The 15,201-nt window shown below is 37.6% G+C and overlaps 1 protein-coding gene across 1 annotated transcript in view; it reads left to right on the top strand.

Moving 5' to 3' along the window:
- The window catches only part of LOC144966694 (alpha-2 adrenergic receptor-like), a 71,539-nt gene extending 65,218 nt beyond the window's left edge, over positions 1–6,321 (top strand). Inside the window, exon 3 of the mRNA XM_078903456.1 lies at positions 4,085–6,321. Within this exon, the coding sequence (XP_078759582.1) occupies positions 4,519–6,321 (1,803 nt within the window). The 5' untranslated portion in view covers positions 4,085–4,518. The remainder of the gene's footprint in view (positions 1–4,084) is intronic.
- The last annotated feature ends 8,880 nt before the right edge of the window (positions 6,322–15,201 follow it).

Below are 15,201 nucleotides of genomic sequence, written 5' to 3'. Positions count from 1 at the left end.
CGAAAACATCGTGACTTGTGATGAAACATGGATTTGTACGTATGACCCTGAAACAAAGAACCAATCTAGAGTGTGTCATTCCTGGTGAGATTCCACCTCTGAAATTAAAGCGATCTCGCAGCATTGGAAAGCAAGTGGATGCTAGCTTTCTCAAGTTTACACCGCCACAGTACCACTTAAATACAGACGCACATTCACCTCAGATTGGTATGTTGACCACTGCACACCTACAGTTTTACAGAGGTGGAGAAAACGGCGTCCAAAGACAAGCTCAAGGGGGTTGCTATGGCAGCATGACAACGCTAGTGTTCACACAACCATTGACAGAAAACAACGTTTAAATCCTAACCCACGCTCCATATTCTCCAGACCTGGCCCCCTGTGACTTCTTTTTGTTCCTATTTGATGTTGATCGCCGAACGGTCATTGACAGGGCATCATTCCTGTCTTGTGTCTTTGTGTAAAGCAGTTTACACCACGCACGTTACTTCACTCGAGAGGTGCTAATGTTTATACGAGGGCTCTTTTAGAAATAACCGAAAAATGCCCATTGCTCAGCAACCAGTGGAGATTTTTTAATTCTGTAAACGACATGATATTCCTTTTTTCCTTACGGATATTCCCAGAAATTATGAAGTGCATCATTTTGCACAATGAATTTCAAGACGATTTTAAAGATGGCGGCCCACCTTGAAACTTGGTCAAAGGAAGAAATCAGAGCTGTCATACGTTTTTTGAACGCCAAAAGTCTGAATCTTACCGAAATTCATAAAGAACTTCAGAGTGTATATGGTGAGCATATTATAAGCCGTACACAAGTCTATCACTGGTGTAATTTGTTTGAAGCCGGCCATTCCGACTTGACAGACAGGGAAGGGAGAGGGCGTTCGATAACTGCGACGTCAGAAGACAATGTGAAGCGAGTTGATGAGCTTATTCGTCAAGACAGGAGGTTGAAACTTCATGAAATCGCAAGCAGTCTTGAAATTTCGGAAACTTCTGCCCATAGAATTGTATTTGATGAACTTGGCTACAGAAAAGTCAGCGCAAGATGGGTCCCTAAGCAATTGACAGACAATCATAAAGAACAAAGATTGGACATCTGCAGGCAACTTTTGAGAAGAAGCAAGAGCTCACGCAGGGTTCACGGGCATACTGCCAACGCCGGCGGAGACTTTCTATGGTACGATGTGACTTTTCTTGACAGCATAGTCACCGGTGATGAGACTTGGTTGCACCATTGCACCCCAGAAACAAAGCAAGATTCGATGACATGGAAACATCCATCCTCACCTGCACTGTCGCGAAGAAATTCAAAGTCATGCGGTCAGCAAAGAAAATGATGGGAACTGTTTTCTGGGACAGTCGTGGTGTTATTCTGTTCGAAACCTTACAACCTGGAGAAACAATCAATGCTGCAAGGTACTGCCAAACTCTTGACAAGCTTAGGGAGGCCATTCGCAGAAAGCGCCCAGGGCAGTTGACCAACGGGGTCATTTTGAAACACGACAACGCTATACCCCACACAGCACGAGTGACGCAAGGTTGGCTAGAGAAATATGGATGGGAGATTTTGCCACACCCACCACACAGTCCAGACCTCGCACCATCTGATTATCACCTCTTTAGGCCACTGAAACGTGAGCTGGCAGGAAAGCGCTTTGATGTCGATGAAGAGCTTGTTGACCATGTGCGGAAATGGCTACAAAACCTTGACGGAAATTTCTTCCGAGAGGGTATCTATTCCATGGTGCGGCGTTGACAGAAGTGTGTCGACAGACTTGGCTGTTACGTAGAGAAATGAAGGACGAGTCAAGGTATGAACACGTGCAAGAATTTTGTTGATAGCATAAAAAACGCGGATTTTACAGGCATTTTTCGGTTAATTATGAAAGAGCCCTAGTACGTTAATGGGATATGGGTTCACGTTTCAAGTGGGCTTGTTTCAGCATTGTTGTTATGTGGAACCGTTTGCGTTGTTTTGAGAATATTTTCATGACGACAATGAGGGCTCTAACAACTTGGATTATAACACCTCCGACCCTCTTTGTTGCACTTAACAAAAACTGGTAGATAAAATAGTGATATTATCTGACCTATTGATGATGTGGTGCTAAAACAAATTACTATGGTGTTATATTCCTCGTTTAAATTTTAGACTATTTTGTATTCTAAAACTTTCTTGGATATATCTAGGAATAATGTAATTATTATACGATTTTAACCGAAGTCGGTAATTTAATTGATTATGAGGAAAAGCTTCGTAAACTCAGTATTTCGGTACTTTCTGATTACTGATATCGGTCAAAAAACTATTTAATAAGACTTGTAGAAAAATGGACATAGACTATAAACAATTATAGGTTTTGAAAGATAGCCAATTTAGCCTAGTGAAATCGTATAACACTCACCTTCTGACTTGTAGGACCTTGGTTTGAGTCCGAATGTGGGGGCGGGAAGTTTAGCCCCTGGAAAGGATTATCTATTACGCAGTTTCTTTGCATAATCAGTAGTAAACTGCGTACATGGCCAATATCATTGTTTTCTTTGTCGTACAGGCGTCATGTCTCGTCTTATATATATATATATATATATATATATATATATATATATATATATATATAAAGTGTTGTTTAGGCTTCAACGCGTAAATTAGCAGGCACTGGTGTGAGATAACGATCTGTAAAGAGTGCATGAAAGAGTGTCAGGTAAAGCAAGAAAGAATAAATACAAGAAAAAAAAAACTCATAGTGAAAAACGCATAAGCTACTTAATGCAACAGTGTTTTATAAAGGCACCATATTTGGAAACGGATGAAAATTGAGTCAAATTGGAACACACATAATATTGGAAAACTAATGCATGTGTTTCTTTTTGAAAGGTAACTCACGTTTTATTTTGCTTGTGTATTGTTGGGTTGTTTTTGTTTTTTTTTTTGGTTATTTTTGTTTTTGTTTGGTTTTTTTTTTTTTGGGGGGGGGTTGTTTTTTTGTGTTTGTTTTACTATTTTTTCGTTTCTTTCGTTTTGTTTGCTTGGTTTTATGTTTTTAATTCTTTTTTTTTTTCAGGTTTTATTTTTTCAGTAGTTTTAGGGGATATATTTTATTTGTTGTTTTATTAATTTTTAATGGAATTAAGTCTATTTCTCGTACTTGTTATGCAGGAGTGAAAGCATTCATCAATACCAAAGGTGATAAATAAATAATTTTGCCATTTAGTGCTGGTTCTTCTTTATGGCATGGCACCCCCTGACCAAAGCATTAATGTACATTTCATGACTTCTTGACGCCCTTCGCTAATAATCTCATACTCCCGCCACCAACCTTTTAACCTCATTCATATCCCCCCCCCCTCCCCCCACACACTACTTTTATGTCACGTCTTTCCTCATAAACATCATTTATTCCTTATTCAAAAATCCATCATTAGCATCATCATTATTCCAAGTTAAGTATGATGATGAAGATCAGCCCATTAATCGATGGACGAGGTTGCTGAACTCTAAATGAGGAAAGCAGCCAACGAGATGTAAGATTGTTAATATAATGGACATGTAGGGACATTTTGTTCAGGAGGACCTACGTACCTTATAATGACAGCCAATAGCCTCATGTTCCAGGGAAAGCCCAGGATTGCAGTCCATTGTAGAAATTACATACTATTAGTTTTATGGCAGTCCTGAACACTATCTTTATTGCTTATTTGATTTTCGCTAGCGAGAGAATCGGCGCTCTTTCTTTGGTAAAGCTCGTCAATTCTGCATACTGATTTCATTACGAGGCTAAAGGCCCTAACCACTGTACCCGTATCACCTATTTCTTCCATTCCTATCACAAAAACCTCCGATTATATAGAAAGAATGCAGTAAACGCTTGATCAGTTTGTTTTTATACCTTTTTCTTTATAATTCTCCTCCAGTTAAAGACTCTATAGTTCTAACAATCACAAAACTTCCAACCACATATTTTCGGATATATTATAAAATGGATATTTTGTAATCCTGTTCCAATTGCTATTATAATTTTTTTTCGTATAATTGATGATTGTTGTTTAACACATATTTACTTGTGTTTTCATCCAACAGATTCCATCGGCTCGGTGCGATCAGCTTTAACTCGTCGCCAACCCTCCAGCAAATCATTCTAGAAGTTCAAGCTTATAACCTGTGATAAATGACAAACAGCATTCATCTTATGATAAAACAATGAGCGGACGTTGTTTTTACTTTTAATTTGATGAACAGTGACCTTGGCTCGACTCAAGAATGGTGTGAGACCAAATGACTTGACTTAATTGTTACAACGGATATTTCATACGTACTAAACAATGGACTGCTATCTTCATAAAAAGCCATATAGATTTACTTGCTTTTGTAAAACTTTCCCATAGTACTTGATAAAGTTAAAAATAAAACTGAAGCAGAGTATATTTTATTCATTCTACGTCACCAAATTACCACTGACATGATAGATTAAATCGCCTCGTGATTTTATTTTTAGAGGTTTCAAACTCTTCACCATGACGACTGCATCGATGTACACTTGGCGTTCTATGTCAGATAACCACAGGCCAGATGTGTTTCTTATCGCATACACAAATTTCTCCCAACTAGACTCGACCAATCTGTCATCACTCAAATCCATCGATAGCAACTTTACCACCAGTTCATCACCATCGTCATCACAAACGTCTTCTGACTCCCCCAATGCTTATTCCTGGCCTCTTATCATATCTTTATCTGTCATCATTACCCTCGTTATCTTAGTAATCATCATCGGGAATTTTCTGGTCATCTGGGCCATCAGCCACGACAGAAACCTCAAAGTGACACAAAATTGGTTTATCGCATCTTTGGCATGCGCCGATCTCCTGATAGGGTTACTCGTGCTTCCGTTTTCCCTCACAAATGAATTGCTTGGCTATTGGCCTTTTGGTGTCATCCTCTGTGAGATCTACAAGGCTACAGATGTTCTTCTATGCACAGCGTCCATCATTTCCCTGTGTTTGATATCGCTGGACAGATACTGGTCAATCACTAGAGCTGTAACGTACGCCAGACAACGTACCAAGAAACGGGCGACAATCATGATATTCACAGTTTGGTTTGTGTCTGCCGTTGTGTGTATTCCCCCTTTGATTGGCTGGAATCAGCCGACAAAGGAACAAGAACGACCACGCTGTATGCTAAGTGAAGACATCGGTTATGTTGTTTATTCATCCTCTGGTTCGTTCTTTATCCCAGCGTTTATTATGGTGTTTGTTTATGCCAAAATCTACGTAGCTGCTAAAAACAGAGCACGAAGAACTGTCAAAGCAAAACTTCCAGAATGCAATACGACCGGCAAAAAGACTCAAAAACAAAACTCAACAGAATCCGATTTCACGGAATATCGTAGTATACACGACAACAACGCCAACAATTGCAACAATACTTGTAATATATCGGTAGAAAATTGTATCATTGTCAACCCAAATATCGCAATGGAGGGTGATACGACAATGTACGATACGTTTGATACAAACTCGGCAACATCTGACGAGGAATTGAAAGCAAGGAGACAACGTCAGGTTGAGACAGATACAACCATGTCAAATGAGATGCGCGAGTCTCGAAATCTACTGAACAATACGACCGACTCAGAATCGAATAGAGATATCAGCTTTAATCAGAATTCTGACCAACAGTTGAAAAACGATTTCGATACTGTATCGAAGGGTGATAATGGATACTCAGAAACTGAAAGTAAAATTAAAGCTGTGTCAATCAACGCCAAAAACGGCATGGGGTCCACAGAAAATAAAACCACCAGAAATGGAGGTGGCTTTCATCAATTCAGCATTGTAGAAATCCGTGCCAATGGCACCACCGCTGTTGCCGACACTAGCAGCCCAGTAAATCGTTCTAAAAAACGTCCGATACTAAAAACAATGAAGGACAGTTTATTCCCAAAGCGGAAAAGCCTTCGGAAAAATAATCAGCGTAGAGGAGGTGATGAGTACGGAAAATGCCTCGATTTGCATAGCAATGAGAAACAAAAGAAAAAGTTAGCCAAAGCAAGGGAGAGAAGAGCTACTGTCGTTTTGGGTCTTGTCATGGCGGCTTTTATTCTCTGTTGGTTACCATTCTTTGTTATGTATTTCGTATCTGCATTTTGTTCTGAATGCATACCTGTTACAGTATTCAGTGTTTTCTTCTGGATCGGATATTTCAATTCAGCTCTCAACCCCATTATCTACACTGTCTTTAACAGGGAGTTCCGAAGGGCGTTTCAAAAAATTCTGTTTGGAAGAAAACATCTGAGGCGAGGAATGACCGGTTAAATGTTTTTGCATTGAATTATATATATATATATATATATATATATATATATATATATATATATATATATACATACATATATATATATATATATATATATATATATATATATATATATGTATATAAACATGACAAGTTCTGAAAGCATGTAGTGGTACTTGCACAAGATGATAATCTGAAATGGTGTGAGTGATACAATACCAAACAAAACCAAAGGAAAAAATACAAGAAATATCCATTCCAAAAAAACCCAGCCACCTACCAAACAACTTCATCTTATGTTACCCGATAGTTTGTGGTAACACTTCTGACCGATAATCAGAAGATCCGAAGTTCGATCCCCTGTCGATGAAGTTTAATTCTTTTATTTATTTTTGGGGATGATGTGGTGTTGTTTGTAATGCTTTATTTCGCACAATTCATTTACACCTTTCATATTGTCGGGATATCAGAGTCATAAGGCTAGATTAGACATTTAACTTAGCTGGATTGCCTTCTTATATCCAAGTATTGAATAACAGGTAATAGAAATCAACATCTCTATGCCATTGAATGGCTTGGAATTGTATCTCAGCCTCTTTACATTCTCTATATCGATGGTCGGCGGATCAAACCTCTGATGTCACGATTTTTACTATCGGCGGATCAAAACATTCAGAGGTTTGATCCGCCTAAAATTAAATAAAACATGGTGCGTAAAATTCGTATTCTAGACTTGAGAGTTTTGATACGCCGATAGTAAAATTCTTTTTTTTTTTCCGAACCTCCTGTCCACAAAGCAGTGATTGGGGAGTTGAGTCTGTTAGATCTGACGATTTCCTATCCAAAAGGTAGCTAGCATAATTTGCTATTGTACGTTTCACTGTATAGAAACCGGGATATACTCAGGCTTAATGAGCCTAGTGTCTTTGAAAGTCTACGTTTTATGAATGCTGCGTTAACACAAACTGGAGTTATATCAGATGCAAGTCTGAAAAATGAATTGAACCTTGAATTGACTAAAAACTATTAGATTTGATTTGAGGTGTTTGGTTTTATCTTAGTTTTTTGTTTGTTGTTTTTTTGTTGTTTTTTTTTTTTTGGGGGGGGGGGGGGTTGTCTCTGTTTGTCTGGGGAAATATTTTTTTCATTTTTTCTTCATTTTAACATAATATGTTCTTTCACTATATAAATTAAAAGTATTCTCCGTGACAAAGAACGACAACATCACAATATTCTAAACTTTCGTATAAGGTTTGACGCTGTTCCAAAACAAACCTAATATTTAAAACATTCGAAAATTTACCAGTAGCAAGAATAAAAATGTAAGTTATTTTTGATATATTAAGAAAATGTGCCAGTTATACCAAAGTCGTTAATAAAATCAAGATATCAAAACTTTCCAAACTTGCGTCTTGGTTTTAGCAGTTTAATATTACTTTTGTGAGCAAGTGCCAGCTCCTAATTTTCTCTATTTCATATTTTCAAAAAATAGAAATGGAGCACTCAAATGCCTTCGTCCTCGTCCTCTCGTGTTTGCGTTATGTAATGCAAACGAGGATTCACAGCATAAAACGGCCCTTGTGAAGAATAAAGGATTAAAATTGTCCCTCTATCGGGAGCCTACTCTGTGATGTAATGGTAGGACGTCTGACCGGTAATCAGAAGGGCTGAGGTTCGACTCCCAATCTAGGAAGAACGATTTTTAAGGATGCTTTTTTTTTCTTTTCTTTTTCTTTCTTGCTTTGTCTGGCACCTTTCATATACATATTACGTTCAGATCATTCTCTTACCCCGGTGCCTGCTCCCAAGTTTCTCAATTTGATATTACTATTGTGGAGAGTTGCTCCGTCTTGAAACTGACCGGGATAAAAAATCTGCAATAAGTTTCCCTCTAAAAATGTGACTTGATTTTCAAACAAAGCAGAAATTACATTCATTTTATTTCATTTTTTAAATGAATGACCTCAAATGAGCTCAGTCGGGCATCCTGTGGACTACAGCATTAGGTCAGTGATGTTTAATATAGTTAAAAGGGTTGAACACCGTTTCACATTGACGCAAAATAAATAGATACCTTTTTTAAAAAGTAAGTTTGAAATGCTATTCAATACATTATAAAGTTTACATTGGATCATCGAATAAAAAGGTTGCGCCCAGTCATAAAGAAAAATGTCTGATCGACGATCACATCAAAACTTAAGAATTACGTCCCAATTATCGATATGGCAAATAGTCGGTGTATTTATTATAACTGTCATAGAATATTTTTTTTTTCAAAATATTTTCCTTAAAAAAATTCAATAAATGTCTAACTATGGTAAAATTTCAGACTTGTATCTTTTATACTCTGTGGACGAGACGACGCACGTTTCTAACCATTCCCGGTCATAGGTTTCTCGCACCCGATATATAAAAAGGGAAGACAAGAATCTTGAACATGTCGGAACGCTCAAAAGCAGCATTTTTAGTCAAGAAAACCGATACAAGTTCAGAGTAACCTCAATTTCTCAATCAAATTATTTTTATCGTATTACCGTGGTCGATCTGGCAAACGGTCTTTTGTCCACTTAGGTCGGCTGTGTCTTTTTATCATTCACTGGAAAGTATAGCCTGTTTTATTCCTGTAGGTTAAATGATACTGAGCACCGTGCCACAGCGGAAACCCGTTTGCCTAAGAACAAGAGAGTGCCTGATTCGATTTCCACCCGTTAGAGTTCTTGTATTTTTGTACGCGTTAGATGAGATGTATTGGCAACTTTCCAATAACAATTTATTATGGATGAAAAAAATAAATAAATGAAAATAGAATTTTAAAATAATAAGTAAACAAAACTTGGCATTTTGTAACGCAAATAGTAGAAATTTTGGTCAGAAAATATAATGTACAATTTCACAGCAGCAAAATTAAAATGTATTTAATTCTCTTCATGTAGATTTCAAGAATATGTTTAGTTTCACCCCTCTGTATGAGTTAACGAAGGCTACGGTCAGGCTAACGATGTTAACAAAAATCTACGCTTTGATTTGGAGCGTATCCTTCGTAACTCATAGCCGACACTGACCGTGGCCTTCGTAAACTCATGGCCTGATACAAAAGACAAGTCTTTGGATACAAAAGAAAACATAACGTGAGTTGTATTCAACAGTTCAACCCATGGGATCACTTGTTTTCTTGGCGGTCCACAAACCAAAAAAATGATGTCATTATACGGGTCTTACCGTAGCCATCGTTTTGTTATAGCCTGACACTGAAATCCAAAAGGACTGGCAGTTTGACTAGTGAGTTGTCGTTAGTAGAGCTCATGGAAACAAGTTATTTCATTGGTTGAACTATTGAATACAACTCACGATTTGTTTTCTTTTGTGGCAAAAGCCTGGCATTTTGACATCATTTTTTGGTCAGTGGCAAGCCATAACTTTACGGTTTTAGTGTCAGGCTATAGATAGTATGCAGATGACGTCACTCAGGCCTTTGTTATTGTTTTTGCCATCCGCGTTTGTGAGTTGTTCTCACTAAACTGTATTAACCAGACTATAAAAGTTCATGGTTACAAGAGTTTGTGTGTTGGTCCGTTATACTTCCGGATGGCAATGTTGTGAACTCCTTGGCCAAGCGCATTCTATCTATAGATAGTGTGCGCTTGGCTAAAAAGTTCACAACATTGCCATTCAGAAGTATAACGGGCCAACACACAAACTATGTGTAACATTGAGCGTTTATAGTCTGGTTAATACAGTTTAATGAGAATTACTCATAAACGTGGATGGCAAAAACAGTAACAAAGACCCAAGCGACGTCATCTTCGAACTATCTATAAGTTAACGATGGCTACGCACTGACCAAATAGCACATCAAAAGACAAGGCTGCGAGCACCAAAAGAAAGCAAATCGTAAGTTGTATTATATAGTTCAACCAATGGGATCTTTGCTTCCTAGAGATCTACTCACGACAATACACTAGGAGGTGCGCTTACCTTGAAATAATGTCATAATAGAAGGAACGAAATTGACGTCACTTAGCTCTTTATTATGTTTCAGTCAGCCATTTTTATGAATAAGTCTCACTAAATTGTACTAATCAGACTATAATCCTTGAAGGTTACATTTAGTTTTGTGTGTCGGTACGTTATATGGAATTGTGATTTTTTGAACTTGACGTATAGATAGTATGCGCTTGGCTGAGAAGTTCACAACATTGCCATCCGGAAGTATAAAGGACGAACACGCAAAACTATGTGTCACCATGAACTTACATAGTCTGGATAATACGGTTAAGGAGAATCATTCATAAACGTGGATTACAAAAAACAATAAGAAAGACCCGAGTGACCTCAACTTCATTCTATCTATAGCATCAATGCAAGTCCTCCTGTGAGGCTGAAGTTCACGTGATTTGGAACCATCCGCCTGAAACGTGGTTATTCTTTTCTATTCAAATGTTTTACTAACCGAATCAAAATGAAAAAGCTGCGGCATTAATGCAAAGCGCGTAACTCAGTTCTTTGTTACAGTTTTTAGTGTTCAGTGACTAGTCCGTTATGCAGAATTTAGTGAGAACGTCTCACCCAACTGGCGGTCTAAAAAAGTGCCAACAAAGAGCCGAGTGACGTCAACTCCATCTATCGTATTAAGTTAAGGATAAGGGAGTGCCGTTTATAGGCATTTATTAAGAGACTTACGTGATGTGAAACAAAACCAATTTCATTAAATTAGAGTACCTTCATGGTCACCATATGATCATTATGCGGCGCAGTTAGACTATCTTTTTGAAAAATTGTAGACGTGCTGTGTGAAATGCTATTAGCGTGAGCTATCCAGTTCAAAATGGAATGAATCCAGAATAAAGAATGGCGTCCGTGAATAACACAATAAAACCCGAGACTAAAATGATAATATCGGGACAAGAAACTTAGGATCTCCATCGTACGCACTGTCAAGTCGGTAAACATAACATTTGAGTATTGATGTCATGTAGGAAATGTCTACTCTTTTACAATATATCAATAACGTTATTTCTATAATATGTGACATTTGGACCATTTTCCAAGGAGGCCTCATACTCGTATATTATGTCCTATGATTCATGAAAACTGCTTTTATATTAATTGTGCGTTCGTCCTTTTTTTCAGATTACCATCTTTATTCATGTTACAAAATACTCAACCGAAACAATCAATATCTGGTATTCGGAATATAAACTATACGTAATAGAATATTTCAAAGAATTTCAAAGAGTTTATATTTCAATAAATTCAGAGTAAGGTACTTCCAGTAATTGAATTAAAATCAGTTTGGAGGACTGAGTGTATTGTGTACATTCTAAAGGGCCTAAAACCACAAAACAAGGCCCACTATTGATGGTTTTAGTGTTTGTGCTTCGTGCTTTTCCATACTGGTCTGAATGAGCATTTTTCATCTCGTCACAAAAATCAAACATTGCCTATTCTACTGGGAATACAAATGGGTCTATTGTATGGGGCAGAAAAATTGTTTAAAAATTGTATTTCATGAATTATATTACATTTTTTATTACTTTAGATGATATGGGGTCTAAATTCTTCATTGTCAGAGCACTCGTCCAACAAACAATGTATGTCGTGTAAGTTATTTTGTTTAAATTGGGAAATGGGGAAAACATCATGACATTCTTAATGACTTAAAGCCTTCCACTTTCTATGTCATCCGACTTAGCAGCTTCGTCCTTTTCTCTTATTCTTCTGGTGAAGATTCTCCAACTGTCTCTGTCTTGTGCCTTTTTTCTGATGTTTGATAGCTCTGCCAGTGTTCTTAATCTGGTTTGGGCATTGAGTTGTTTCACATCGAGAGTGAGAAGTCATGTTGTTGTGAATCGTCCCCTATCCCGTTTGTTTTGGCCGGAGAAATAGTGTATTATTGCTTTATTGTTTAGGGTTTAGAAAATAACCAAAAGGTTTCCACATTGGCTCAAAAATTTAAAAGGAGCGATCTATATTCAGGTTGTTGTCCAACCGAGTCACCAATCACGTGATTAGTTACTGTCTAAAGATTCGATAATTCTTAACATATGTCATCACGCAGCTTTGTTAATGAAAGTTTTAAGCAAACCCATGTGTCAAGCTGAACAAAATGGCAAATCGTGCTGTTAGAGGTTTCAAAAGCTGTCCACACTTTTCACTGTGTGGGTCAGTTAGAGCATATTTTGCAATGTGACCAATGAAAACGTTATACACATAGATCATCCACATTGACAAAGGTTTCGTTGTTGCAGTTTTTTATATAAAGTTGTGTTTGATATCTTTGTAGGATATCATAAAAAGTGTATATTTTGCATTTCACGAAGTCCTATGTTTGAGAGTTTTTGACAATTTAAATCAATCGATACTTATTAAAGGACGAGTTTTCTGGCCAACTTTTAAATACGAGTTTTCCCAGAGTACGGCATTAACTGGTTAATCCCAAAACGAGGTCATGTCCCTAATAAAAAACATTAAAACTAAACACGTCTCAAATGTTTGTCAAGTTCCAATTTTAAACGTAAGCTTCATTCCGACATGATCCCGTTTTGAGATAATTAATTGGGAAGGACTTTCAACGTGTTTACCTAAAACTTATAACCAAGTTAAAATATTTTTGGTTTTCAACGTTAATTCTAAAAAGCAAAACGTACAAAACAAAAAATAAACCTACAAAAATATATTACATTCTCTTATCGTTGTTTTAAAAAACTGTTGAAGATGGTACGTGGGTTGGAAGGTGGAAGGTTGAGAGGAAGGTAGGTATGTAATTTGGGGGGGGGGGGGGGGCAATAATGAACCAATGAGCTATAGCAATGATACTATACTATTCTATGTACTCTTTGCTGCAAGTCGTTCCATGATAAATCACATTTTAACTCTTTTTCATTGTTATTAAGAAGAAAAAAAAAGTCCTTCAGACCCATTGGGCCAATGGAGCTGGAGTTTATCCCGGGTTTTATAGCGTGAAACGGACAAAAGCAATTGCTTGCTATCCTTTTGATAGGACGCTAGTCTAGTACTTTCCGCCAGATCTAACAGCGATAGCTACCCATTCACTGCTGGGTGGACAGGGGGGGGGGGGCAGAAAAAAAATATCGACTGCACCCGGGTTCGATCTCAGTCACTTTGCGTGTGAAGCGAGTGTTAAACCAATTGAACTATCGGGACACTCCTGTTATTAAAGTAAAGATTCCATTGTGTTCTTTGTGTCATAAAGGTATGATTTCAGAGAGATTTAGAAGCTAAATATCAAATTTATAATACAAAAAATGAAACTTCAATTAAGTTTTTATGTTTTATAGAAAAGAATGAATATTATCCCTTCTTAAGGTGACAAAAACTAAAATTTCACATTTACGGCATGTTTTTTTTATCATCTCTTTTCGGCATCTGTTCACCAGACAAAATACCTTTTTGAGCGGATGGGTCACAATTCTACGGTAGGTGATACAAACTGTTATCTCTATGATCACTTTTTGTTTTCAGCATTTAAGGATAATTTTCTTATCAAATACTGTGATCCTCTCTATAATCGTTAAAAATGTTCAGATTATTGTACAAGATCAGGCAACCCATCTAAGACAGAGTTACCCCCCCCCCCACTACCCTACTCACATACACACACACACACACACACACACACACACACACAACAACAACAACAACTGGGCAGAATTGGAGTGATGAGTGAGATGTTACTCCGAATGCAGTGAATTTTTCATGTGGATAAATAAATTATGCCTTTTTGTATTGTTAGTTTGATTTGGCGGCCAATCTTTGCTACAGGACCAGTATTAATGGCTACGACATAATTTAATGAGTGTAAATACCCCTATCAATTCTGCCAACCTCACCCCATTACTTTTGTGTTTGGTAAAGTGTTCGTGTGTAAGGCTGAACATTGTTGGAACAGTGTCGAGTATAACATTTATAAGATTGTAATTCTGTGGACTTAATCATTCAAAGTGAAAAATTAATCAATTTCCGATATAATTATAATTGATTTTTATATACACGAGGGGGGGGGGTCCCGAAAGCTCATTTGGTAGACGAGAGGGGGGGGGGGGGGTCCCGAAAGCTCATTTGGTAGAACACTCGCTTCACATGCAAAGGTATCGAGATCGATCCCGGCTGCCTTTGAGATTTTTTTTCTGACCCTCATGTCCACCCAGAAGTGAACGGGTAGCTGAGTCTGTTAGATTTGGCGGAAAGTACTTTGCGATAGACTAGTGTCCTATCCAAAGGATAGCAAGCAACTCCGGCTCCATGGGCCTTATGGCTCTGAAAGACTACTTTATATACACGGAGTATTCAAAGGTCAGCAGACCTAAAGATTCCTTCACAGGATTTGCAAGAAAAATATAGCCGGTAACAGTAATGAAGGATTGACTCAACGTGCCCGTGTCCATCAATGAGTCTGCCCTACTCTGAAAACAACACGTATTCTTTTTAAAAACTCGTCTTTCAAATATCGATTGATTAAATGACTCTCATCTTGTCAAAAACTCTCAAACCTGGGACTTTTTGGACAAGATTTTGACACGATGATGATCATTTTAACTGAGTAATATTAGAATGACGAGTTATCTGGCAACATTTTAAATACATGTTGTGGGGGGGGGGGGGGTTGTCTTATTATGAAAGTAGAGTGCTGCATGTCGTAAAATTTGATGACTCCTCATTTTTGGGTTATTTCGAGTGTAATTCAAGGTGGCAAACACTGATAAAGAACGCGTGTTGAAAGATTTTATTTGAAAAATGAGGCGTCACTCAATTTTAAGTTAGTCAATTACAGTAGCTCATGGGCAAACGTATACTGGATCAATCATAGGCGGCGCAAATCTAAGCGGGTCAGATTTGTAGAATAATAAGAGTAAACGTGCAAAAGTTCACGAGAATCGCAT

This window comes from Berghia stephanieae, chromosome 2 (genome assembly GCF_034508935.2).
Source record: "Berghia stephanieae isolate SIO BIC M18660-M18661 chromosome 2, UCSD_Bste_1.3, whole genome shotgun sequence".
Taxonomy (NCBI): Eukaryota; Metazoa; Mollusca; class Gastropoda; order Nudibranchia; family Aeolidiidae; genus Berghia; species Berghia stephanieae.
Note: the sequence above shows the minus strand (reverse complement) of the source record. Positions and strands in the feature narration are given on the sequence as shown.